The sequence below is a fragment of the Typopeltis vanoorti genome, chromosome 10 (assembly GCF_054136105.1).
Source record: "Typopeltis vanoorti isolate ZY-2024b chromosome 10, IOZ_Tvanoo_1.0, whole genome shotgun sequence".
Lineage (NCBI taxonomy): Eukaryota > Metazoa > Arthropoda > Arachnida > Uropygi > Thelyphonidae > Typopeltis > Typopeltis vanoorti.
In genome coordinates this window covers 137,457,549-137,484,566 of record NC_143558.1, presented here as the reverse complement: position 1 = coordinate 137,484,566, position 27,018 = coordinate 137,457,549, and the positions used below count along the sequence as shown (strand labels likewise).

Here is a 27,018-nt window from a genome sequence, read left to right as displayed (position 1 = left end):
CTGCACTCTTTCCTCCATTTCTGAACTTTTTCAATAACTTACAGAATATCTTGTCATCTTTCAGATATTTTCAACGTTCTTACCAAAGTCTTCCCATGCCTTTTGTTTAGGTAGTTTTACACAGTGTTTAGCTTTCTTACATTTGTCTCTGTATTCTCTAAGAGCACAAACTGATTTATTTGGCAGGAACTTTCAACATGCTCTCTTCTTTTCCTTCACTACCTCTTTAACATCCTGTATCCACAATGGAGTTTTGATTTTTCTATCCTTGCAGACAACCTTACCACATGCTTCTCTGTCTGAATCAACGTTTTTTTCATGATTTGCCTCTGAATCCTTCTGGTTCCTGTTCTCAAACTGTTTCATTTTTTTCTTGAATAATATTTGTATATTTTAGTCTACAGTTCACATCTGAGAGCTGCTCAACTTTAATTCGCTTTAAAACTTTCTTACATGTTCTTCTTTTCAATACGAAATTCGATTTTATCCTGCTCAAGACTAAATGGTGATCTCTTCCAATTTCAAATCCTCTGTACACTCTAGTATCCTGCACCAGTGAGAAATCATCACTAGCAACAATAACATAGTAAATGAGACTTTTCTTATTCCTTGCTTCTTTACATGTGAATTTGTGCACATTTTTATGTTGGAACATAGTATTAGAATAACCAATCCATGTTCTCATATTTATTGTTGAATACTATAGCTACTTTCTTCTTTTCCTTGATTGTCATTGCTTGAATATTACATTTTGTATTTATTGCTCAGAAAGATCTCACCAGTTATTGTCTTTTTTTGTTTCAGTTATCCCTATTATATTGATCTGGTACTTATCCAATTCCTCAGCTAGAGCCATTTCTTTGCCATTCAGGCTTCTTATGTTGATAGTACCAATCTTGAACTGTGGTGTTGAGTTTGGGTGTGTTTCTGGATTTCTTCCAGTAGCTGACTTTTCGCTGTTCACCCTGGTTCCCTGGTGAAAACAACAGGGACCTTCTTTGACCAGGAGATGCCCCAGCCTGCATGAAATTCTGTCAGTTGTACCATCATTTTATATTGCGGGTTAAGCCAATAAGGATATAATCTGGTTGGCTAAATCCCAAATTTCCAGTCCATCTTCGTTCATTCAGTATCCATGTAAATACTTAACAGGGTGCACTACGAGAAGGTGAGGATGGGACATTAGGTCATGAGCCCTGGTCGGTTCTCCGCATTCCTTTAAAGGCTACTCAGACCCTTAAGCACCTCCATGCTTTGACCCTTAAGCACCTCCATGTCAATAGTTTACATTCCAATCTTATATCCTCTGATTTATGCAAAGGTCTTTCACGTGGTCATGTCATATGCCCTCATCACAGTACAGCAGTATCATAACATATACATTTCCTTTATTCAACTCAGCCTTGACATTATGATTAAACATAAGCAAATGTCTATCAACCCATTTCTATACCCGAGTTCTTACTAACTTCTCTAAAATCATTACCAAAAGTCCAGAGGTACTGAGAGATTGCTAGTCAGACAATTTTTGCTTCACCCTTGTAAAACAGGACTATCATACATTCTCAATTTGTGTAGAATCTTTCCTAGGCTGAAACTCAAATTACAAAACCAGGTCAAGTGTTGCATACAGCATGCAGAGCCAATTACTTTTTAAACATACTCATACCTTTATAGCTTATGCTTTATCTATTTAATTACTCTTATCATCCTAAATTCTCGCAATGTTCCTTGCACATTATCTTATTACTAAGGTTGCACATTTGTGTTGTATGAAAGGAGAGAAGGTTAGCTCTCTCCTTGATATGGACAGACCAGCCTCTGGACATAATACATATAAGGTTAAGGCACTGCTGCTTATTTGATGCACTTAATTTTTTTTTAGGATTGGTTTCAGGTTATATTGTAAGTGGTTGTGTCATTTAGCACTTGTAAAATTGGCGATTTTTATCTGTATTTTTTGCTCAGAAAATTAGTGCATTATACTGTATTAGTAGATTTTCATGTTTTTAGAGTATTAGTATCTTATAACATTTTATATACAAATCTGAAAACACACCCCAACTCAACATCACCAGAGTTAAAGATCGGTACTATCAACATAAGAGGCCTGAATGGCAAATAAACGAGCTAGTTGAGGAATTAGATAAGTACCAGATCGACGTAATAGGGGTGATTGAAACAAAAAAGATAAAAACTGGTGAGATCTTTCTGAGCAATAAATACAAAATGTTATATTCAGGCAATGACAATCAAGGAAAAGAAGGAGTAGCCATAGTATTCAACACAAAATACGAGGCTAATCTTCTTGAATGGCAAGAAGTGTCAAGTAGAGTGATGTGGGCAAATATCAGAATGGAGAACTGGACAATGAACTTATTTGTGCCTATGGTCCCACAGAAGGTTTTACTAAGGTAGAAGTGGAGGAATTTTTTGAGGCTTCAGAAAAAGCAACTGACACAATGAAAAAGGAAAAGTTGGTCCTTGTTGGGGATTTAAATAACAGAGTAGGAAATGACTGTCAGACATACAAAAATATTTGGGGAAAATTTGGAGAAAAGAGCAAAGCTAATAATAATGGCATAGTTGTTGGATTTCTGCTCAGGAAATGGACCGGTTATTACTAACACCATGTTCCAACATAAAAATGTGCACAAATTCACATGGAGAGAAGAGGCAAGGAATAGGAAAAGTCTCATTGACTACATTATTGTCGATAGTGATGTTTTCTCCCTGGTGCAGGACACCAGAGTGTACAGAGGATTTGAAATTGGAAGTGATCACTATTTAGTCTTGAGCAGGATAAAATTGAATTTAATTTTGAAAAGAACATGTAAGAAAGTTTTAAAACAAATAAAAGTTGAGTAGCTCTCAGATGTGAACTGTAGACAAAAATACACAAAGATTATTGAAGAAAAAATGAAACAGTTTGAGAACAGAAACCAAACCTTGGAGATTCCGTGGCAAGCATGGAAGAAAACCCTGATTGATTCAGCCAGAGAGGCATGTGGTGAGGTTGTCTGCAAGAATAGAAAAATCAGAACTCCATGGTGGACACAGGAAGGAAAAGAAGAAAGCATATCAAAAGTTCCTGGCAAATAAGTCAGCCATTGATCTTAGAGAATACAGAGACAAATATAAGAAAGCTAAACACTGTGTAAAACTAGCTAAACAAAAGTCATGGGAAGACTTTGGTAAGAACACAGAAAATAAATATCAAGAAAGTTGCAAGATATTCTGGAGGTTGTTGAAGAAACTCAGAAAGGAAGAAATGAGTGTTGTAAACAGAATTAGAGATGATAAAGGTGACATGAAAACTGGAAAAAAGATATCCTTGAAGTATGGAGTAATTACTTCGAAAAATTGTTAAATGAAACAAGCAGTGATAGCACAATGGTAAAAAGCACTGACCAGGCATACAGTCAGGAATACATATCCATACTTGACGTAGAAAAAGCCATCAAAGGTTTAAATTGTGGAAAGGTAGCAGGAGTAGATGATATTCGACCAGAAATGCTGAAGTATGGCGTTATAAAAGTCCTACAGTTGCTGCACTGCATAGTTTTAAAAGGCCTAGAGAGGACAAATTCCCTTTGTTTGGAATAGAGCTCTCATAGTACCCATATATAAAAAAAGGAAAATAAAATCAAATGTGAGAATTACAGAGGTGTTTCTCTACTGAGTGTTCCTGGTAAGATTTAGACAAGTATACCTGAGAAATGGTTGAGAAGAATTGTGGAAGAAAAGCTTGGGGAAGAACAAGCTGGATTCAGGCCAATTAGAGGCTGTCAGGATCAGATCTTCACTTCACAACAAATAGTTGAGAAGTCATGGGAATATAACAAAGATCTGTATTTAAGTTTTGTCATATACCTTTTCCAGATCTACAATGTACCAAAAGAGAGAGGGAGAGAAGCTATTCAAAATACTAGTCATATGGTGTCAATGGAGCATTATATTAAGCCATACTTAGTCTTTATTTGAGTTCTGAGTCAGCAGTTAGAATTGAAGGAAGTACAGGAAGATGGGTTAATGTTAAATCTGGTGTGAGACAAGGATGTACATTATTCCCTCTGTTACTGATTATCTATATGGATCACGTTATGAAGGAAAGTGGTATTAAACATGATATCAAAATTGGAGATGTTAATGTCAGTTCTTTGCTTTATGCGGACGATGTTATACTTCTAAATGAATCCGCTAGAAGTCTGCAAGATTCCCTGGTTAAATTCAATAACTGTTGTAATAGATATAGTATGAAGGTCAGCAATAAGCTGACCTATATATTAATACATATGTATTAATGAAGGTCATATGTATTAATTGGAGTCAAGCATGGTGCCCGTGTGTAAGAAGAGCTCCAGATTGAGATAAGTATTCTTGGAATAATTAAATATATATGAGTGTTTGTTTGAGTAAGAGCTGCTGTAAAAGTTGTGCGCTACCATTATTATTAGTGTGGGGGATTTTGTTTTGCTTCAACTTAATTATGAATTTGTTGTTATCATTAGAATATAGAGTGTTAACCGGCAGATTAAACATGGCGGTGGCTTTGTCATTCTGTGACTTTAACTTAGATTTCAGTCATTTCGTTAAGTGTGAGGTGTGTCATATGTATTCTTTCGATTACATAAATGATTTGTGGATGTTTAGGGAAGATGGAAGGAGGGTGTGTGTGAAGTGTGACCTGAACGAGGAATTGATGAATGCAAATATGAAATTGATGATGGGAAGTGTTAGTAGCAAGAATATCGCGGGAAAATGAGTGCATGTTCAAAAGAGAAGGATGGAGTGAAAGAGAGGCGAAAGAATGTTAAAAAATCAGTAAAAAAGAATACGAGTGATTTAAAAACCGTAACGGATGTTAATAAGGACAAAAGTGAGGTGAGAGTGGTGGAAGGAAACGAAATTGAAAGAACGAATGAAACTGGAAATGGCCTGATGCAGGAATTGAAAGTGGAAAAAATCGAAAGAATGAATGATAGCAAAAGTCGGGGGCATGTTGGACCGAAAGTACGGAAGCACAGAAGGATGAATGGATGAATGTGAGTGAAAGTGAGAAGAGGATGTTGAGAGTTAGAAAATTAGAAAGAATGAATGATAGAGAGAGAGAATGTGATGCAAGATTCGGAAGTCGAATTAGATTTGATGAGGAAAGAGATGAAATGGATGCGGAATGAAATTAAGAAAATTCGGGTAAAAACTATTAAAACTAATCATGATGGCACAAAAGAGTTAACGAAAGATGAGCGAGTGGCGTTATACGGAGACTCCATTATTGAAAATGTGCTGGATGATAAGATGCACAAGGTATGTTTTTTAGGTGGTAAAATGAGTAGAGTGATTGAGGCATTGGATACGAGGAGGAAGCGAGCAAAGGAGTTGATGGTTTATTAGGCATGAATAATTTGACAGAGGACAAAGAGCAAGTCAGAATGGATGTCAGGAGGCTGTTTAGATGGATAAAAGAGAATAGTGAGGTAGGTGAGTGGCGAGAGCAAGGATTATGAATATGCTGGCTGAAATGTGTGAGGAGACGGGAGTACAGTTTGTTAATGTGGGAATAAATTTGAAGGAAGAAGTAAACTGTATGGGAGCGATGGACTGCATTTGAGTGGTTATGGTGTAAGTCGCTTGGAGAGACTGCTGTTGGAAGGTAGAGAAGTGAGTAGAGTGAGAGAGAATGAATCAGATCAAGTGTGAAGTGATGTGGAAGAGCAGGAGAGTAAGACAGGAGAGATTGAAGAGGTGGTTATGAATTAGGAAGCGAGTGGTATGAGTATAGAAAATGAGAGAATAGGTGTGCAAGAGGAGCAGGGAAACGGGGAGGCTCAGGGTGGACAGGGGTACACAGCATGAGAAAGGTGGGTGCTACAAGAGGAGGCGAGAGCATGTGTACACAGAAAAGAAACGGGATGACCTAGGATCAAGAGGAAACAGTTGGAATTGAAAAGGGTTTTAAAATGAATAAGCAGAAAGGGAAATGGTCCCAGTTGAGCATAGAGAGATCACATCGAGTGAGTGGTATCAGTGGAACTAGCTGTAGATCCAGAAATGAGCTGTTGTGTTTGTATACAAATGCTTGAAGTATAAGAAACAAGGCAGATGAAATGGTTATATTAATTGCGTCTGTTCACCCAAAGATTGTCGAAATAAGTGAGCCATGGTTAGAAGAGGACGACATCCTGACAGGAATAGAGATGGAAGGGTATGATGTGTTTCATGAGAATAGAAGGGGGTAAAAAGGGAGGGGGGTGCTATTGATGATACAGAAAGAGTTATGTCCATACAAAGTAGAGATGCAAGAGGGAAATAGTGCCAGTGGTTTTGAGGCAGTATGGTGTGAGATAGAGGTGAATGGAATCAAATACTTGGTTGGAGGTTGTTATAGACCAGGTAATGTGGATGATGGTGATAATGAAATGTATAATCAAATAAGTCAAGCAAATAAGAAAAGGGTGATCATTATGGGCAATTTTAATTATGACAATATAGACTGGAATGATGAGATAGCAACTAGAAGTAAAGAAAATGAGTTTCTCGAGTTTTTGAGGGATAACTACCTCAGGCAGTATGTACCGGAGGGCATGCAAGAATTGAGGGTCTTGGATTTGGCCATCTCATCAGAGGATGTAATTATAAATGAGGTATCAAATCATCCACCAATTGGTGCGAGTGACCATGAGGTGATTACCTGGGTGGTTGCCAGCAGTGTGAGGACCTCTGTGAGAAAAGGGTATATGTGGAACTACAAGGGGGGGGGGTGATTATGAAGAGCTCAGGAGACAGCTTGCAGATGTAGCATGGAATGAGGAGTTAGCTGGAAAAGAGAACAATGCAGCTTGGGGGATTTTCAAAAACTTTCTAGTAGATGCAATGTCTAAGTGTATTTTAAGGGAGGTGAAGATTAAATAAGGTAGGTGTGAGATGGAAGAATAAAGAGATTAAGCATGTGATACAGAGAAAGAGGGCACTGGGGAGGCAGCATAAGAGAAGTGGAAATAACCAGTTCCCTGAGGTCTACAAAGACCAGGCAAGGAAGGCGACTTGGTTGGTGAGAGTAGCTAAAGAGAGGTATGAACAGCAGTTAGCTAATGAAGACAAAAAGAATCCTAAGGAGTTCTTTCGATATGTAGCCAGCAAAAGAAAGAATGATTATGGAAGGATGACACTGACTGGAGAAAATGGTATAAAGACAGCTATTGCAGAATGTGTGGTGGAGATACTTAATGAGCAATTCATAAAGGTCTTTTAATCTTGTGAATGTGACTTCATGAAGAGATTTGGACCAGTAGATGATGGGGAGGAGAGACTGACTGTAGGTGAACAAGAGGTGTATGGGGAAGTGAGTAAACTAGATGTTAATAAGGCTGTGGGACTTGATAATATATCGCCACGTATTCTGAAGGAATGTGCCAGGGAGTTGATACGTGTCTTGACATATTTTTTTAATACGAGTCTTGCACTCGGTCAAGTCCCTAAGGAGTGGAAGGAGGGCAAGATTGTGCCACTTCATAAAGGAGGTGATCGAACTCAAGCATCAAACTATAGGCCTATCTGTGTGTCAGGTGTTGTGGTTAAGTTGTTGGAGAAGCTTGTGAGAAATAGGATCCAGAGTTGGCTTGACAACAATGGTATTATCTTTGATGGACAGCATGGATTTGCTAAAGGGAGGTCATGTTTTAGTAATCTATTTACTTCCTTGGACAGAGGAGAAGGATACACAGTATTATACTTAGATTTCGCAAAGGCTTTTGATAGAGTACCTCATGATAAATTGATAGTCAAACTAGAGCAGGATGGGGTTGGATATTAGATTAGTGCATTGGATTGGAGACTGGCTATGTTATAGGTATCAACAAGTTGTATATGGGGAAGCGATATCCAGGAAATGGAAAGTCACTAGTGGAGTTCTCAAGGGGTCTGTTTTGGGGCCATTACTGTTTAATTTGTATATTAATGATATAGGTGAAGATTTGGATGGAGATATTCAGTTGTTTGCAGATGATGCAAAGTAGGGATGAACCATGAAGAGTAGTGAAGATGTTGTGGCCTTACAAGAAGATGTGAATAAATTGAGTGATTGGGCACAGAAATTGGTATGTGTGAGTTCAATGTTGCAAAATGTAAGGTTTTAATTTTGAAAAACAAAGATGGGATGCAGAATTTATGCTTGGTGAGGATATATTGTTGGAGGTGGAAGAAATAAGAGATCTGGGGTTGATAGTGGATAAGGATCTGAAATTTAGGGTACACATAGCCAAAACTGTGAAGACAACACAAAGTAGGGAGATTCTCGTTCCGCTGTATAAGACTTTGATTAGGCCACACATGGGCTATTGTGCCCAGATTTAGCCACCTGGTTTTCAGAAGGATGAAGAGATGTTGGAAAGATTCCAAAGGCAATTGACTAATATAGTTTCTGACCAGGAGGAAGAGGGGAAGATATGATAGAGACCAACAAGTTGGTAAGGGGTTGTTATATGATCAATGCTGGAGAAGTTCTACAGAAAATAGTGGGAGATTGGGAGAGAAACTAGAGGTCATCCCTGGAAACTGTATAAAGATGGTATGAGTAGGGGAGTGAGAGGCAAGGTTTTTTTCATGCAGAGTTGTGAATGAATGGAATGCCCTGCCTGAGAGTGTGGTGTCCGCAAGGAGTTTGAATGTGTTCAAGGCACGGTATGATGAGCTGTGTGTGTGATAAAGGGACCTTCCAGATGAGTCATTGACTCCACAAGGTCTTGGGGTAATCATAATAATAACAACAAGACAAAGACAATGAAAATAGGCAGAAGCATTGAAAATGTCAACTGCACTATGAATGGAGAACCATTGGAACAAGTTAAACATTTCAGCTACTCAGGTACAATTTTTTGTGAAGATGGTAAATTAAATATGGAAATAGAGAACAGAATTAACAAAGCTGGCATGGTAGGGAGTCAATTGAATAAATTCATATGGAATAAGAGAGAAATTAGTGGGAACACTAAATTAGCTATCTACAAGACTGTTCAAACCAGTTTTAACTTATGGATCTGAGAGCTGGGTCAGAAGTAAAACACTTCACCAAAGACTAGAGACAGTAGATATGAGAGTCCTGAGAAAGATTAGGGGCACGAACAGGTGGCATCAATGGCAATATCGTATTAAAAACAAGGATATTAGGAAAGAACTTGACCTTGTCAGCATCCAGGAATGCATTAGCAGAGCCAATCTCAGGTGGTATGGTCACTTAAACAGAATGGGCGAGGAAAGATTACCAAAACAAGTGTTCTCTGCCAAGGTGGCAGGAAAACGACCCAGAGGAAGACCAAGATATAGGTGGATTGATACGGAAAAAAGTTAGAAGACAGAAATATAAGATCTAACAATGTTGGAGCGTTGACAAGTAACAGGCTCATTTGGAGGGAAATTGTAGATAGGAAGTTTGTAATGATGTAAATTTTTCATGTAGTACTATCATATCCTGTACATCCCTTGAGGGTACATGGCAGGAATTTGATGATGATGAACATTTTTATTGTAATATTTATTGTGATACTGTCAGCATGTCACCAACATGATAAACAATGGTGGCGAAGACCATATTGTCTGGGGATTTGAATTTGTGGGATATTATTCGGTGCAGTGTGTGTGAAATGTATTCATCGAAAAAATTAAAGAACATGTGGAAGGAAATTGAAACTGGAGAAAGAGAAAGGGCATGTATTAAGTAATTCAAAAGTGAGTATCTGTTAGATGAAGAGAATGCAACAAATACTGATGGTAAGATGGAAAATAATGTTATTAATGTCGAATGTGCAGCCATGGAAATAGAGGAGAACGAAATGAATATAATAAAGAAATGACTCGCCTAAATGTTATCCTTCATAGAACAAAGCACAAAATTGAAAAACTTGTGAAGCAGCAAAAGTTAAGCAAGGCTGAAAAAAGAAAGCAGCAGGTAATCTGAAGGAATAATAAAGACGAACCGAACAAACAAGAAAAACAAGTTAAGAAGAAAAGTATTTATAGAGACTCAATGATTAGGGGAGTACTTAACAAAAGTATGACAAAACCATGTTTCATGGGTGCAAAAATTGACAATATTAGCCATGCCATCTGGAAGCAAAAAGTACGTCGAAGAACATGATTGTCTTGGTTGGTACAAATGATCTGAGAAGCGAAAAGTATTTTATGAGGGAGGATGTACAGGAATTCTTAGAAGAGGCAAAACTGAAGAGCAAGGAGAAGACTGCAAGTTTCCTACTACATTGTGATAAAGGCAAGCTGAGGAGGAGGGATTGATAGCCAATGAGTCTATATGTAGATTTTGCAAAAGGAATAATGTAGAATTTGTTGATCTATGGTCTCTGTTTGACAGTAAGGATTTGTACAATGCTGATGAAATGTATCTAAATGGTTTTGGTGTTAGGTGTCTGGAGAGAGCTTTGTTCCCTGAGCATGCTGAAGTGCAAATTCTGGGAAACTTAAGCAATTAGGGTGGAAGCAAGTGGATTTATTGAGAATGACCAGTTGATGAATCTAGTCTCTCAAACAAAAATATTGAATAAGTTAGTCAAATTCAGAAAGCAAAGGTTTGGACTAAACGGATACTGCAGTAACTATATACTAATGGCAGAATGATCAGGAACAAGAGGGAGGAGTTTTCAGCATTGGTTAGTGCAACCTCACCAAAAGTTATAGGAATTAATGAGATTTTGCCAACATCAGATGATGTGGTTACAGGAATTGAATGTGAACGGTTTAGAATTCTCAGAAAAGATAGGATGGAGGGGGAATACTGCTGATGATAGCAGATGAATTGCAATAAAAAAAAAAAAAAAGAAGAAAAAGACAGGCAGGAGGTTGGCAGTCCATTTGAAGCAATCTGGTGTCAGATTAAGACCAATAAAACAAAATACAGTTGGTTGTTGCTATAGGCTAAGGAGTTCCACAGATGATCTGAAAGATATGCATCGCCAAATTAGTACAATGAGTACAGATCAAGTGATTATTATGGGGGACATCAACCATGGAGATATAGAGTGGAAGGAAGAAAGATCACATGGCATGAAGGAAATAGAATTTATACACCTGCTATGAGATAATTACTTAAGAAAGCATGTGATGGAGGTGAGTAGGGGTGGGAGAGTATTGGACCTGGTCAGAGGAACATAAGAGCTATCCATAACCAAGATGACAACATTGCCTCCAATTAGTGAAAGTGACCTTGCAGTCTTGACTTGGTAGATTGAAAAACATGAGGAATATTCTAATAAGAAATATTTTGGGAAACTACAATGCAGGTGATTATGACATACTTAGGAAGAAACTTAAATCTGTACCATGGCATAAAACACTGCAGGGTAAGGATGTTAATAGTGCATGGAATATATAGTCTGCCTACAATTACCAGAACCCTAGCTGGCAGAGTGCCACGAAGAGTCAATTCATGTTGAAGGGGGAGAAAGGAATAAGGCCATGTACGAATCACGTGCTTTATATGTAAACTTTTCCAGCTGTTATATAAGCAAAATAGTTATCAATTTAAAAAATAAAATGATCATAAAAGAAGAGCTAATTTTTCATCATGTAATACTTCTTGAATAGTACTTGATGAATTTTAAGGGCCTCAGAAAGTATTAAAAAGGTTAGCATAATGCTAACCATTTTAATACTTTTAATACTTTTTAATGAGTCTGTCGACTCCTTGGAGTTTCCCGGAACAATAATAATAATACCTGAAATTTTTGGTAAACCAAATCCATTAACACTCATCCCACAAAAAACATCGATTACCCTATTATTGGAATGGATTTGCATTCTTTAGCCAGGTGTAGAAGTGCCGAGGGTTCTCTCATCTATGGTTGGACGGTACAAGGGTGATCAGAAAAGTTCTTGGGTTTGACCATAGATGGCAACAATCTATTAATACTCGATATTAGGGTTCACCTGCTGGTATCAATTGTAAATTGCAAGTTTCCAGACAATTATTGGTAGATAATGTATTCATAATTTTATAGAAGTTTAGCAGGAAGCACAACTCTTTCCATTAGAAGAAGCTTAAAGGTATTTAACTTAAATGATGCGAATTAAAGTTTGCAGCTTTCAAAGTCATCTATATTTAGGCATCTTAGAAATTGCAAGACATTGTAAAAATTAAATTTCTGAAATAATTGACATATTCATGAATGATCTGTTCATCTGAGTATTGTCAAAAAGCTGCAGGAGAACTATTCTATTTCTAAGAATAGGAAGGACTAACGAGAAAATAGTACTTGATCAATTTTAAGGGCCTCAGAAGGTATTAAAAAGGTTAGCATAATGCTAACCTTTTTAATATCTGAAATTTTTGGTAAACCAGATCCATTAAGTTACACCATTTTGCATTTCTAATTACCCGTTATGGTTCATGATGAGTATGAAACATTTTTTGTTCCTATTAGAAGACCTAGAGCCACTCCAAAGTGTTCCCATTGAGCCAAAAGCTGTTGTGATGAAAAGTATGTGTGCAATCAAAAATTGTTGCATTTACCACATAATACATTAGTATACAAAACTGGTCAAAAATATCAAGGAAGCAAATATTTTTTTTTCCTTGGAAGTCCAACTCAGAACTGTTTCGCAACCACATATGAATTTTTTAAGTATACTATATTAAAAATGAGTTTAACATGGTATATAGTGTATTCATAATTTACTGGATGAATTTAATTTATTATCAGATTCCTGCTGAAGTGGTGTTTGCTTCCACATCACTAGGCTGCCTGAAAGACCAAAGTTAAATTCTAGATGCTGACAATTTTCTGAAGGAAAATTTCTGAAGCCTCTCTTAGACTGGATTTCAAGTTAGTCCAATCTCTCGTACTGGCAGGTGGCTTTTTTCATCCCGTACTCTCAAGCAAATTGACCATAGAGTCCACACTCTTTCAGACAATAATTTGTGTTAGGCATTGTTTGCTGTCTCTTTGCTGGATGTCACTTAAAATTAGTGATAGTCTTGGGCCATTTATCTCTGATTGGCTAGTGGAGATTGAAATGCTCACTCAGTCCTTCAAAAATTAGATAGGGTTAAAATGCCCTTGCCTACTGCCTATAAGAAAATAAGGCATTAGTGGATGGCATCTCCAATTTTGAAATCAGGTTTAATACAATTCTGCAATTTGATTCATTTAGATTAGAATAATGGTAGGAATAGCATGCACTCTTCCCCATGACAGGTTGTAAGCCTATGTTACATATTGCATTAGGTTTGCTCACTTTTTTCTGTTTTTATTACTATTACATATTTTTTTATTTTCGTTTATTTTCATATCCAGAATCCAGAAAACCTGCTATATTAATGAAATATGAATCCCCCCCCTTCAGTAAGCCCTTCAGTAAGCAGGTAATACTGGTCTCTGGGTGATAAAATTCTTCCCCAATCCAAAGACAATCATGAACATACACATCCACAGTGGGATTCGAATCCAGCCTATTGGTTGCAGAACATATAGTACATGCTTAACCAGATGGCCCCATAACTGTAATATTTGGAAGAGCTTTTCCAGATCAGTATAACTTAATTAGAAAGCATTGTTATTCCTGTGATTTCTCAACTTCCTCAAGTACTGATATATTCTCCTGATTGCATTCCTCTAATGTTTCCATTAATGTTCTGTTACTGTGAATATGTATGTATGTATGTGTGTGTGTGTGTGTGTGTACACACACACACACGAAAGTGTCCAAAAAGTTCTCTGACTCAGCCATAGTTGGCAACACTATTGGTAAGATTTTTTTTTCTAAGTTGGTACATATATCTGTCATAAGCATCCACGTGAAATTGCAAGCCATTCTATCAAGTAGTTTGTTTTATACAGCTGTCTGAAGTAAAAATGTTGTCTGTATCCCTTGAAATGAACAAAATTGAGTATTGTGAGGTTATAAAATTCTTTGGAAAAGAAAGTTTAACGCTAAAAGAAATTCATTTGAAGTTCATAAAAGTTTATGGGCACCCTTCCCCTTCATTTTTGACAATTAAGAATTGGGCTGCCGAGTTTAAATGTGGCCATACCAGCCTTGAAGATGATCCACGTGAAGGACATACAAAAAGTGTAACACCGGGAATCATTTACCAAGTGCACGATATGGTATTGGATGACGAGCGAGTCAAAGTGCATGAAATTGCTGAGACTATAGGCATTACAAAAGAATGTGTAGGATATATTTTGCATGAAGAATAGCAAATAAAGCTTGGTGCAAGATGGGGACAGTGCTTGCACACAGCAGATCAAAAACGCACTCACATGAAAATCTCTGAACAGTGCTTGGAGCGTTTTAACAAGAATAAAACTGATTTTGTGTGTCGATTTGTTATTATGGATGAGATGTGGATTCATCATTACACACTATAATCCAAACATCAATCAAAATAGTGGACAGAAGCTGGTTGTTCAGTTCCAAAGAAGACAAAGTCAATTCCATCAGCAGGAAATGTCATGGCATCAGTGTTTTGGGATGCTAAAGGCATTTTGTTTATTAATTATCTTGAAAAGGGTAAAACAATAACCTGGGGAATATTATTCTGATCTTTAACCAGACTAGATGAAAAAATTCGTGAAAAAAGACCCGGTTTGTAGAAGAAAAAAATCATCTTTCATCAGGACAATGCATCTGCCGACAAAGGTGTTTTGGCAATGGGAAAATTAAGGGATCTGCACTATGAATTGTTGGAACATCCATCCTATTCCCCAGATTTGGCTTCCTCTGACTTCTCTCTCTTCCTGAAACTAAAACTCTTCCTCGCTGGTCAGCGTATTTCTTCAAATCAAGAGGTGATTGCAGCTGTGAAGGAATATTTTGCAGATCTTACTCAGAATTAGTACAGGGATGGGATAATGGCGCTGGAGTATCGCTGGAATAAATGTATTAGTCTTAATAGAGATAATGTTGAAAAATAAAATTAATTTTGAAATTATAAATTCGTTTTTTCATTGTTAGGCCAAGAAATTTTCAGACCACCCTTGTAGTTAAGTATCATCTGGAGGAATCAGTAAATTGTATACCCAGAGTTAGGAGGGTTAATCAAGATCAAAATGAGTATCGTGGCATTATAAAATTCTTTGGAAAAGAAGATGATCCATGTGAAGGACGTCCAAAAAGTGTAACAACACCAGAAATCATTGATCAAGCGCACGATATAGTATTAAATGACTGGTGAGAGGTAGGAGTTGGATGGATGAGTGATATCACGAAGCATGAGTTTCCAGAAGAAGAAAATGCTGTGGAAGTTATATAAAGAGAAAGGAAACCAGCAAACTCATGAATAGTACAAGGCTCAGGCAAGCAAAGTGACCAGCATGGCAAGGAAGGCAAAATCAGATTATGAGTAGAATCTAGCCGAACAGGTCAAAAGGAAATCCCAAAGAGTTCTTTTGTTATGTGGCAAGTAAAAGAAGAATGACCATGGAAGATTAACTTTAATGAGTGATTACTTTGCAAAACTATATCATCCTAGTGAGGTTACTGCTTTAACCTATGCTACAGACACAAATGTGGAAACAGAGGTGGATGAACTAGAGGTTCTTAGGATATTGCAGAATCTCAACGTAAATACAGCTCTGGAATTAGATGGGATATCAGCTAGGGTTTAGTGAGAACGTGCATGGGAGCTGGCAATGCCTTTGACTAGGCTCTTTAAGTCTAAGCTCTAGTAGAATGAGTGGAAAGAGGATAAAATAATTCCTTTGCATGAGGGAGGTTCTAAGACTGCAGTAGCAAATTACAGACCAATCTATCTTAAAAAGGTACCTGTGGCATGAGTATAAACAATAAATTATACGATAACTACAGTAATTAACTTTAACGAAATGAAATTAGATATTTTGTACTGTTATTTTTCTGTACGAAATATCTGTATGTTCATTTCGTTAAAGTTCATTACTGTGGTTATTGTGTAATTTATTGTTTATAGACCGATCAGTATCTCAGGCTTGGTGGTAAAAGTAGTAGAAAATTGGTAAAAAAAAGAGAATTCAAGAATGGATAGATAAAAATAACATACTGTATGAGGGTCAACATGGCTTTGTGAAGAGTCAGTCATACTGTAATGATTTACTAACTTTTATAATTATTATCACATAACACCTCCAGGGAGTCCAAAGACCTGACCACTCAGCCAACTGGGCTGGCTTTTTATAATGGAATAACAGCTGAGTTGGATAAGGGAAATGGCTACACGATGATTTTGCAAAGCCATTTGACAGAATACCATATGGAACTTTGTTAGACAAATGGGGATGGGCATTACACAGGTTAAGTAGATAAGAGGGACATATATCTACTGGACACATATCAAAAAGTTATATGGAGGGATAGAATTGAATCAAAAACATTTGACCAGTGGTATGCTGAAAGGTTCAGTGCTTAGACCGCTGTTGTTATTTTGTACATAAAGGAAATAACCTGAAAGGAAATATTCAGTTCTTTGTTGATGTCAAATTAGGTAGAGTAATCGTTAATCAAAGTGATGTGGAGAGCTCCAGGACAAATTAATTAGGCTTTCAAATACAGGCAAAAGTTAATTGCTTAATTGGCAAAAGCTGTGTCAGTTTAATGTCGAGAAATGTAAAGTTATGCATTTTGGGATTACAATTAATGTAATCCCAAAATAAACAGATTACAATTCATGTATCATATTGATGCCACTGTACTCCATGAAATAAATGAACCTAGAGATTTAGGGATGGTGGCAGACAGAGAGTTAAAGATTAGAAGATATATTGCTAAGGTAGCCCGTAAGATTACTTGGCCATTGAAGAACACATTAACAAATACAGATAAGGAAGTTATTACTTTTTATAAGGCCTCAATATGCCCACATCTGGATTATTGTGCTCAAATCTGGTCCCCTGGGTTTCTTGGAGACGAGGATGCAGTGGAGAGGATTCAGAGGCAAGCGGCCTATGGAATGTTCCATATAAGGATAGACTGAAGGTGTGGATTGCAGAAGTTGGTTGATAGGAGAAAAAGAGGGGATGTGATAGAAACATTTAAGTTGCTTAAAGGGGTTTTATGGGATAGATACGGGGGAAATGTTTCAGCACTTGGCTAAAGGAACCAGAAAAAAGGGTCATACCTGGAAGTTGAATAAAAGTGTAGTTAGTAGGGATAGGACTAACCTCGCAAGGACTAGATTTTTTGTTGGAGAGTTGTGAATGAGTGTAACGGATTGCCAGAGTCAGTTGTGAGTGCTCTGTCTATTAATGGGTTGGGTAGACTGGGTCTCCCAAGATGGGTTTTTGGACTCCATGGAGGTGCCCACATAATAATAACAATCTATTTCATTTCCATCCAATTTGTTCTTTGAACTCTAGGAGTGCATTCAGATACTGCATCATGTAAGCATTATTTTTCAAATGCTTCCTATGGATTGCCGATACCCTCCCCATCCAGTAAATGATACCATAGATCTGAACATAGTATTATCTTCAGTTTGTCATACTTTCTTGCTTGTAGATTAGCATGTAACCTTTCCTAATTGGAACATCCATATACTTAATTACCTCGCTGATCAGTATCACCAACAGGTAGCAAACTGCCACATTTTTAACTGAGATCCCTTCTGATCATATGACCAAATCTAATATTCCTTCCTTAAATGATGCCAATATACGAATACAATTCCTTCTCTCTTCAAATTTAAGGAAAAGTTCCATTCATCCAAAGCATGTTGTAGTCACTGATTGGCTAGCTTAGTGATCCTATGTGAGCAAATTGTTGCTACTTTTCATGGAGTTTATTTATGAAAATAAACAAAAATACTGCAGCCCTACATTAAAAAATGTTTTAAATCCTGAAAATTCACAAAAGTAAAAGGCAGGCATCTAAAAAATTCATCGAGATCATATGGTTATGAATTTATCATTACAGGCACTCATGGAAGAAGCTGCTAGGACTCGGTTGAAGACCTAACTTCACTACTGCACTTTAACAAGTTCCAAAACAAGAAATTATAAACATAGAATGTGGCAGTAACAGTTTGCCTCCTTCAATAGCCAGTGGTGTTCACTTAGATACAGTGATATAATGACTTAGATTCCAGTGATACTCCAGCACCATTATCCCATCCTTTTACTGGTTCTCAGTAAGATCTGCAAGTTATAGATGGCAATTCTAATACCCTTCAGCAATCATCCTGACCAAATTAAACCCCCTAAAAGCAATGTACCAGAGAAAAAAAATAGCTGCATTAAAAAAGTTCTACTGCATAGAAAAAGCTATGAAGGGTAATACTGTCATTATGAATTATGAGAAGCAACAACAAAAATGCAAGTTATAGATGGCAATTCTAATTAACAAATCATCAACAACACTTTGTGATGCAATGCCAAATCTATTAAAGAGAAGGGCCGTTCATCTCAATGAAGCCTTTTCTACCAAACTCACTTCACAGATCCAAAAACTAACATCCATTTCCTCTACACAGCCTGCACATCAAATTATTTGCTATCATAGCCTTCCTTAATCCAGTACTAGCATGTAAGAGGGTGGTCTGAAAAGTTCTCAGCCTAACAATGAAAAAACGAATTTATAATTTCAAACTTATTTTTATTTTTCAACATAATCTCCCTTAAGAGTAATACATTTATTCCAGTGATACTCCAGCACCATTATCCCATCCTTTTACTGGTTCTCAGTAAGATCTGCAAGTTATAGATGGCAATTCTAATACCCTTCAACAGCTGCAATCATGTCCTGATTTGAAGAAAAATGCTGACCAGAAAAGAAGAGTTTTAGTTTTGTGAAGAGACAGAAGTCAGAGGGAGCCAAATCTGGGGAATCGGATGGATGTTCCAACAATTCATAGTGCAGATCCCTTAATTTTCCCACTGTCAAAACACCTTTGTGGGCAGGTGCAATGTCCTGATAAAAGATTACTTTTTTTCCCTTTTGCAAACTGGGTCATTTCTCGTGAATTTTTTTGTCTAGTCTGATTAAAAGATCAAAATAATATACCCGAGGTACTGTTTTACCCTTTTCAAGATAATTAATAAACAAAACGCCTTTAGCATTCCAAAACACCGAAGCCATGAACTTTCCTGCTGATGGAACCGACTTTGTCTTCTTTGGCACTAAACAATCGGCTTCTGTCCACTGTTTTGACTGCTGTTTGGATTCTCGTGTGTAATGATGAATCCAAGTCTCATCCATAATAATGTCCACGTGGTTAGCTTAGTGGCTATGCACTTCGCAACCATATGCCTGGGGAAGGAGAGTCCTAGGTTCGATTCCCCGTCGATGACGCGAGATGCTTAAAGATCTTCCTCAGCAATAGCCAAGTTAGCCGATCTTGGTGTTTGACAGCAGGGTTTTTCCCCAGTTTATCTGGGGGGTTTCATCCTGCAAGCAGGCGAACCGGCTCCGTGAACACACATGGATACAGTCAGAAATTCTTAAAGACAATCCCTCCAACCACAGGTCTGAATTGTCAGCTATGCTGGTCCCGAGCGCAGATAAAAAAATATAGGGGAGATGGTGTCATCCATCCTTCAATAGCCAGTAATGTTCACTTAGATACAGCAATCATCCCAACCAAATTAAACCCTCTAAAAGCAATATTACCAGAGAAAAAAATAGCTGTCTTAAAAAAGGGGCTCACCACCATTGAATCACCATACGAAATGAATAAATTTATAATAATAAATCGACCCACAAAATCAGTTTTATTCTTGTTAAAACGCTCCAAACACTGTTCAGGGATTTTCATGCAAGTGCATTTCTGATGTGCTGTGAACAAGCATGGCACCCATCTTGCACAAAGCTTTTTCATTTGCAATTCTTCTTGCAAAATATATCCTACATGTTCTTTTGAAATGCCTATAGTCTCAGCAATTTCACACACTTTGACTCACCAGTCATCCAATACCATATCGTGTGCTTGATCAAAGAGATCAAGTAATTTTTGATTTCTGTAATTTTTACACTTTTTTGACGTCCTTCATGTGGATCCTCTTCAAGGCTGGCCTTTCTGATCATGACCTGAACACTTTACATGGAATTGACTGGAAAAGCACCAGTTGTTTACACCAAAACATGGTATGAACACAAATTTAAGGAAGTCTGTGAGATTCTTATCAACCATCTCAATCTGAACAATAATGGTCTAAAAATCCCAAGCATATGCTAATCTGCTAACGCCTTTTTATTCCCGTATACGGGGAGTAGGCGAGGCCATTTAGCCCTATCTAACTTTGGAGACTGAGTAGACAGTTCAATCTCCACTGGTACCAATCAGAGATAGATGGCCCAAGGCCATCACTAATTAAGCGGTACTCAGTGAAGAGAGACGGCTCAAATGTGCTGCCATCTCGTGGTCCCTAACCCCTAACACAATATATTTAATGTCTGAAATAATGTGGGTTCTACGGTCGATTTTCTTGAGTTTACAGGACGAAAAACCCGAGTTTCCGGGAGGAAAAACCAGCTTGCCCGTGCCAGAGATCGACTAACTCGGGAACCGGTCGAAAAAAGGCTTAGAAAAATTTCCTCTAGTCGCCGACTAGACTCGAAACCAAATCTTCCTTCGTGCGGCCAAGCCGCCGTGGTTGGCAAACGCCACATCCACTGAGCTACACAGGCTCTTTTTTCCCCAAGCATATGGAAGGCACATATTCTACCCATGGATCCTTTCTCCCTAAGAGTAAACTATAAACAGGACTGTAGATAATCCAGAATGCTAAATCTAATATAACAATTGTAATGTTAAAAATAAGACATCATTTTTACTGTAAGAAAACTATCTATAAGAAAGAATGTTTCTCTCTTGTTATCTTAAACAGAATTTAGCATTAATGTAGTTTCTAAATAATTTAACTTGTAATTTTATCTGTATTTTTTTTTTTCCCACTAGAGGTCATGCCACCAGAATAACTGGTGATCAAATCATTGTTTCTTTAGCTTACTGTGAGAAATGTAACTGAGCTTGTCCTTGTATATTTGTATATACTCCAGATGATGACCTTAATAAGATCGAAACGTCGGGAAATTAAAATAGTTATTTATAACACAGTTGTAAAGTCCATAATTTCTAAAATGAATACTGATCACTGTGCAACACTAAAAGAAAGGATCTCTCTTATACAAGTTACATAAGTTTTCATAATGCAAACAAAAACTTCTGTGATGCATATCACAAAAACTGTCATCAAAAGGGGATTAGTGGTTTATGTGCAGATTTAACATTAAACCATCTTCATGTAGAATTGAAGGAGGTACAGGAAGATGGTTTAATGTTAAATCTTGTGTCAGACAAGGATGTACATTATCCTCTCTGTTATTCATTATCTATATGGATCACATTACGAAGGAAAGTGATATTAAACCTGATATCAAAATTGGAGATGTTAACGTCAGCTCTTTGCTTTATGCAGACGATGTTATACTTCTAAATAAATACGCTACAAGTCTGCAAGATTGAATAACTGTTGTAATAGATATGGTATGAAGGTCAGCAAGACAAAGACAATGAAAACAGGCGGAAGCATTGAAAATATCAACTGCACTGTGAATGGAGAACCTATAGAACAAGCAAAACATATCAGCTACTTAGGCACGATTTTTAATGAAGATGGTAAATTAGATATAGAAATAGACAACAGAATCAACAAGCTGGTATGGTAAGAATAAAAAACTGAATAAATTTATATGGAATAAAAGAGCAATTAGTTAAAACACTAAATTAGCTGTATACAAGACAAATTCAAACCAATTTTAAACTTATGGATCTGAGAGTTGGTCAGAAGTAAAACACTTGACCAAAGACTAGAGACCACAGATATGAGAGTCCTGAGAAAGATTAGGGGCATGAACAGATGGCATCAACGGCAATATCTTATTAAAAACGAGGATATTAGGAAAGAACTTGACATTATCAGCATCCAGGAATGCGTTAGAGGGAGCTAATCTCAGGTGGTATGGTCACTTAAACAGAATGGGAGAGGAAAGATTAGCAAAACAAGTGTTCTCTGCCAGGTTGGCAGGAAGAAGACCCAGAGGAAGACCAATATATAGATGAATTGATTTGGTAAAAAGTGCTTTAGAAGATAGAAATATAAGATCTGATGTTGGAGTCTTGAGATAATTGTAGACAGGAAGTTAGTAATTATGTAAATTTTTAATGTATTACTATCATATCCTGTACACCCTTTGAAGGTACATGGCAGGAATTTGATGATGATTTATGTGCTTTGATGAAAAGTCTAGGAACAGATGTATGCAATTCTAATTGATGGTGGATGAGAGCCAAATACCAAAGTATACTCTCTTGGCCAGAAGTACAGACTCCCAAGTCTGTACTTCTGGCCAAGAGAGTATACTTTAAAACAGTCCATTCAAGACACTCATAATCGTGTCTTGAATGGACTGTTTTACATTCTGAATTCCACTATGGTTCAGGAGTAATGAGAATATATTCCACTCAAATTTCATTATTTTCTGTTGTGATATCTATGGAATACATGGTTAATCTGAATGAAAGAATGGATATCAAGTGAAAATGATCACTCTCAGAGATGTTATCTTCTTCCCATTTTAACAGTAGGTAGATGTGTATTGGACATATTTAGAATATATAACCAGGGGCAATTTAGATACTCTACTTTCACTATGGGGGCAGGGGATTTTAGAGCATTAAATGTAAAGCAGATATGTGCAGTTGGTCCTGGGATACAATCCTTACAGATAGTATCCTAGTATTGATAAGGCAGTCACTCCTTGTTCTTTTAATTCAGAAAAAAACCATGTCAAGCGCATTGAGAAAGTCCCAGTGTGACATTACTTTTCAAGAAAACAGAAAAGTGAAGATTTTTGTGGAGAGATCACCCTAATTGGTATTCCTCCTCCCCACTGATGTTGCATCAAGGAGTTACTCAGATTGTTTCTAAAAGGATGTTTCAATAAGCATTTCTCCTGAACAGTGTTTTCAGATTCTGATGAGCTTTCCAGCACTTCTAAATAAAGAAAGTTGGCATTTTCTTGTTCAGACATCCACCTGTTAAATGAATAATAAGGAAAGATGGAATATTTGTGTGTGTGTGTGTGTGTGTGTGTGAGAGAGAGAGAGAGAGAGAGAGAGAATTTTTTTGCTTTTATGTATTTGCTGTCAGCCAACATGCAAATTGATTCTGTACTGAATTGGGGTTTGTGGAGTGCCACTGATAAACTTGAGAATAAGACTCATTGTTATAAGGATGGAGAAGTCAGTGCTAGACCTTCCCCTTCCCACCCACATGGAGCCACACGTGGATGCCCACTGGTAAGTAATGACTGAGCTCAGTCATTACTTACCATTACCAAGCCTGCTAGTCAACTGATTCTGACCATGCCATCCAGGGAACAGACCATTCTATTGAAAAAGAGGCCAAAATAGTATGGACTTACTAGGAAATTCTCCCTCATTTTGAATGTCATGAGTCACATCTTACAGAAAACACAGCCTTGGATCCTAGCAATTGTGGTCTGGAAAACAGGACAAAAAAAAAAAAAAAACTCAGCAAAAGTAGGATGAAGAATTCGAGAACAGACAAAAATGAAAAGAGTCAGTATTACTATGAGGTTCCCTTTACCAAAAACAAGTCACCACGTTGAGGACCATTCCTGCAAGATATGGCAAACAGGGAACTAACAGAGAAATTTGTCACAGAAAATAAGTGAGCAGAAGTGCAATGCTTGAAATAGTGGTAAGTGCACTAATAGTGAATGAATTATAAAGTACTGCAGATTTGACATTGGGATTTCACATGGTTTTATAGGGATGAGTAATAATACCAATGTTCATTTCTACGTTTGATCACAGTTTGGAAAGGTGCATGGAACAGATGACATTCAATGCAAAATGCTAAAGTACTGGAGTGTAAAAATTTTATAATGGCTGCATTGCATAATTCAGATGACATGGTCAGAAGGTGAAATTCCAGATGAATGGAGTGAAACTCAATAGTATCCATCTATAATAAGGGAAATAAACTGCTGACTTGCAACTTAGGCTGCAAGTTAGTAACAGAAGTACATCACAGTTTGATGCACTGAATGCTGCAATTTATTAACATCCCAAGGATTATACATTTCTTTTCATCTTCTAGTAAGCATCTCATAATGACAAAGAATACTTCCAAGAATACGTGTGTGTGGGACAAACACAGCTATTTCAACTTTTATATACATTTTTTTCTGGGACTAGAAATAGAACAACACAGGTCAAAATAATTAAATATGAGAAATATGCTAGTATTTTATATATTTCAAGCTGTCAACACTTCCCATTTCATTCTCCTCAAATGATTTTCAATTTTAGGAGATACTACACTACCTGAATAACTGTACTTCGATGATCAATCACAGAAATTCAAGCTTCATACTTATAACGAGATGATACCTATCACATCTCAAAACTTAGATGAGGATAAATACACACATTGTAATTTCTATGAATCTTTTATGGTTAATTGATATCTATGCATATGTAATGAACATCATTTGATACAACAAATCTTATCTCCATTAGAAAATTTATTGCATTCATTGAATGCAATAAACAGTGAATGGCATGTGTTTTACCTTGGCTTTTTATTTTTGACATGAATAAATTTGTTTCATGAACTAGTTAAATAATATTCAAGTGATGTAATATGAGTTTCCCAAAATATTTATGGCATAATTATATGAGTAAAATCAAATTACTCAATAAAACTGAGAAAGGTACAAAGGAGGAGGGCACTAAGAAAAATATTTGCTTACTTGCAACTAAAAGCATATCCCATGAGTTGACAGCTTAAAGATTTAAGAGAAAAGAAACAAAAAGAAAAAAAAACAACATTAAGTTATCATAGAGATAAACACACTAATATAAATTTTACTAGTCATTAAAACTCTATTTCAATACAAAGAAAGTAATAAGTGGAATTCTCCCATAATCTGGATTTTATGTTCGAAATTAAGATGAAATAATAATAAACTCTAAATTAAGCTTATACCAATAATAAAAGGAATGAAATGATAAGCAAAATTTTTGCCTGAATAAAACAATCCCTTGTGAATGACGATGTTTAAGATGAGCTGGAATTGGGAGACAAAAAATATACAGTAATGGATTCTTTACTGAGCTATACCCATGAAAAATTTCATTCCTCTGCAAATGATGGCTGCAGTAGTGCTCTATTCCCTTATACCACTAACTGGACTTCCTTCGGACACATTTGGTAGAATAGTTGCAGCACACTATCAGCTAGTACTAAACTCTAAGCCTTCAGAAATATTACCATGGGTTCAGTTCACTAAGCTATCTGATCAAAAAAATGGAGTAAAAGTACAGTAATCTACTATTTATCTGACCCCAGTGGCAAGGCAATTTGTGATTCTGATAAATGAAGGATCAGATAACTGAAATACAATTATATGCTGCTGTACCAGAAGTTGGCTGGCATACAAGGATCAGTTAATTGAACAGCCACTGTTCTGGAGGTTGGATAAATGGCAGGTTAATGTAAAGCATGTCATTGCTTTGGAGTTCCAAATAGTTTCATCAGTCTCCAATATCATCTGGCACTTGATAGTGGATACTGATGATGACGATTAGTATTACAAAGGCTTGGCTTTACTTCTAAGAGGTATTGATGCTACACAGCAACCAATTCATATGTTAGTTCATTCCAGGATAGTTTCCCCTCATCTACTGATTTCATGCCTATTAACTAGGGATATGTTTACACATTCTAGGGATATGGTAAATAATGCAGATAACCTTGACTTCAAAGTTCTATGTACACCACAGTGTGGTGACATGAACATGAAGGTTCCTTGAGGTATACAAAGGTTCTTTGTTCTTGTGAAAGTCACAAGAACAAGGAACCTTTGTATACACCTGCCAGTGAGAGAAAAGAAAGCTGATTTTTAGACAAGCAGATAAACACAGACAGCTTCATATGGGTGGTACAGAGATTATATTTCTTTAAAGTTCTATTTTTTCTAAGGTACCCAAATATAGATAGTAATAACAGCATTATGCTAATATTCATATTGAGAGGAATGTAAGATGCAAGGAAGGAAAGTTATTTTGTTAATCATTTTGACAATGTAGTATCCACTGGATAGAAGGGTATAACAAATAAATGGGAGTTCAGCTGAGAGAGAAGTTGATTTGGAACAGAGGTTGAGGCTCTGTTAACAAGTATTTTTATGATACTGTTGGGAAACGTACAAATCTATTTACCTATGTGAGTAGGTTTTCTATAAAAGCATCCTAAGGAATACCTTAGGATGACAGGTGATTAAAGTGTCTAAAAAAGGCATTAAAAAAAAAATGATAATAATGAACTGAATTCTAGAGTGCTAGTTGTTGAAGATGAGTAATATGTTATGAGCCAGGTAACCAGATAGAGAACACATCATCAATCAGCATATTTCAGCCAGGTGAAAGGTTTTAGAACAGTAGTATCAAGAACATATGCTTTGAAATATAAAAACTGGCTGGGGAGGAGGGGAGAACAACTGCTGACCCTGTGCTGCAAACACAAGGTCAGCAGTTGTCTTTCCAAGTGAAGTAACTGATTTGGATGGCAAAACTATAGGGATCAGTGATGTTGAAAAGAAAAAAAAAAAAAAAAAAAAGTAAAAACTAGCTATGACATTGGAATGCTTCAAACTAAATTTCGGATGAAAGATTTGAAATAGGTGGAATATTTTTTACACAGAATAAAGTATGGCCCATTAAAGGGAAAAGGGCAGTGGTATCTACCATAGGACATAGAAGGCTACTGGGTTTATGAATCCTGGATAATTCTGCTTACCATGCTTCACTGCATCAAGTACAAACTTCAAAAACTTAATTTTTAGAATCAGTAACAGATTTAGGAGCTGCTTAAGAATCAATAGTGGTAGGAGATCTCCATGTCAACTATAATTGCTTGTTTGTTTTTCGATGTACAAGGATAGTTATGGTCATACTGTTGTCAAAAACAGGTAATAAATAAGGGGCTTATATATTATTATTACATT

The 27,018-nt window shown here is 36.8% G+C and overlaps 1 protein-coding gene and 1 non-coding gene across 4 annotated transcripts in view; one reads left to right on the top strand and one right to left on the bottom strand.

Moving 5' to 3' along the window:
• lili (LMBR1-like protein lilipod) overlaps positions 1–27,018 on the bottom strand; it is a 434,111-nt gene that overhangs the window by 258,543 nt on the left and 148,550 nt on the right. For 2 of the 3 annotated variants that reach the window (XM_090398849.1, XM_090398850.1), the window contains exon 7: positions 24,763–24,795. The exons of the other annotated variant lie outside the window; for it this stretch is intronic. In XM_090398849.1, the coding sequence (XP_090254975.1) occupies positions 24,763–24,795 (33 nt within the window). The remainder of the gene's footprint in view (positions 1–24,762; positions 24,796–27,018) is intronic. 3 annotated transcript variants of the gene reach the window in all.
• LOC150102832 (U6atac minor spliceosomal RNA) lies at positions 1,766–1,883 on the top strand. Its single transcript, XR_016548973.1, has one exon. It is a non-coding gene; the product is annotated as a U6atac minor spliceosomal RNA (small nuclear RNA).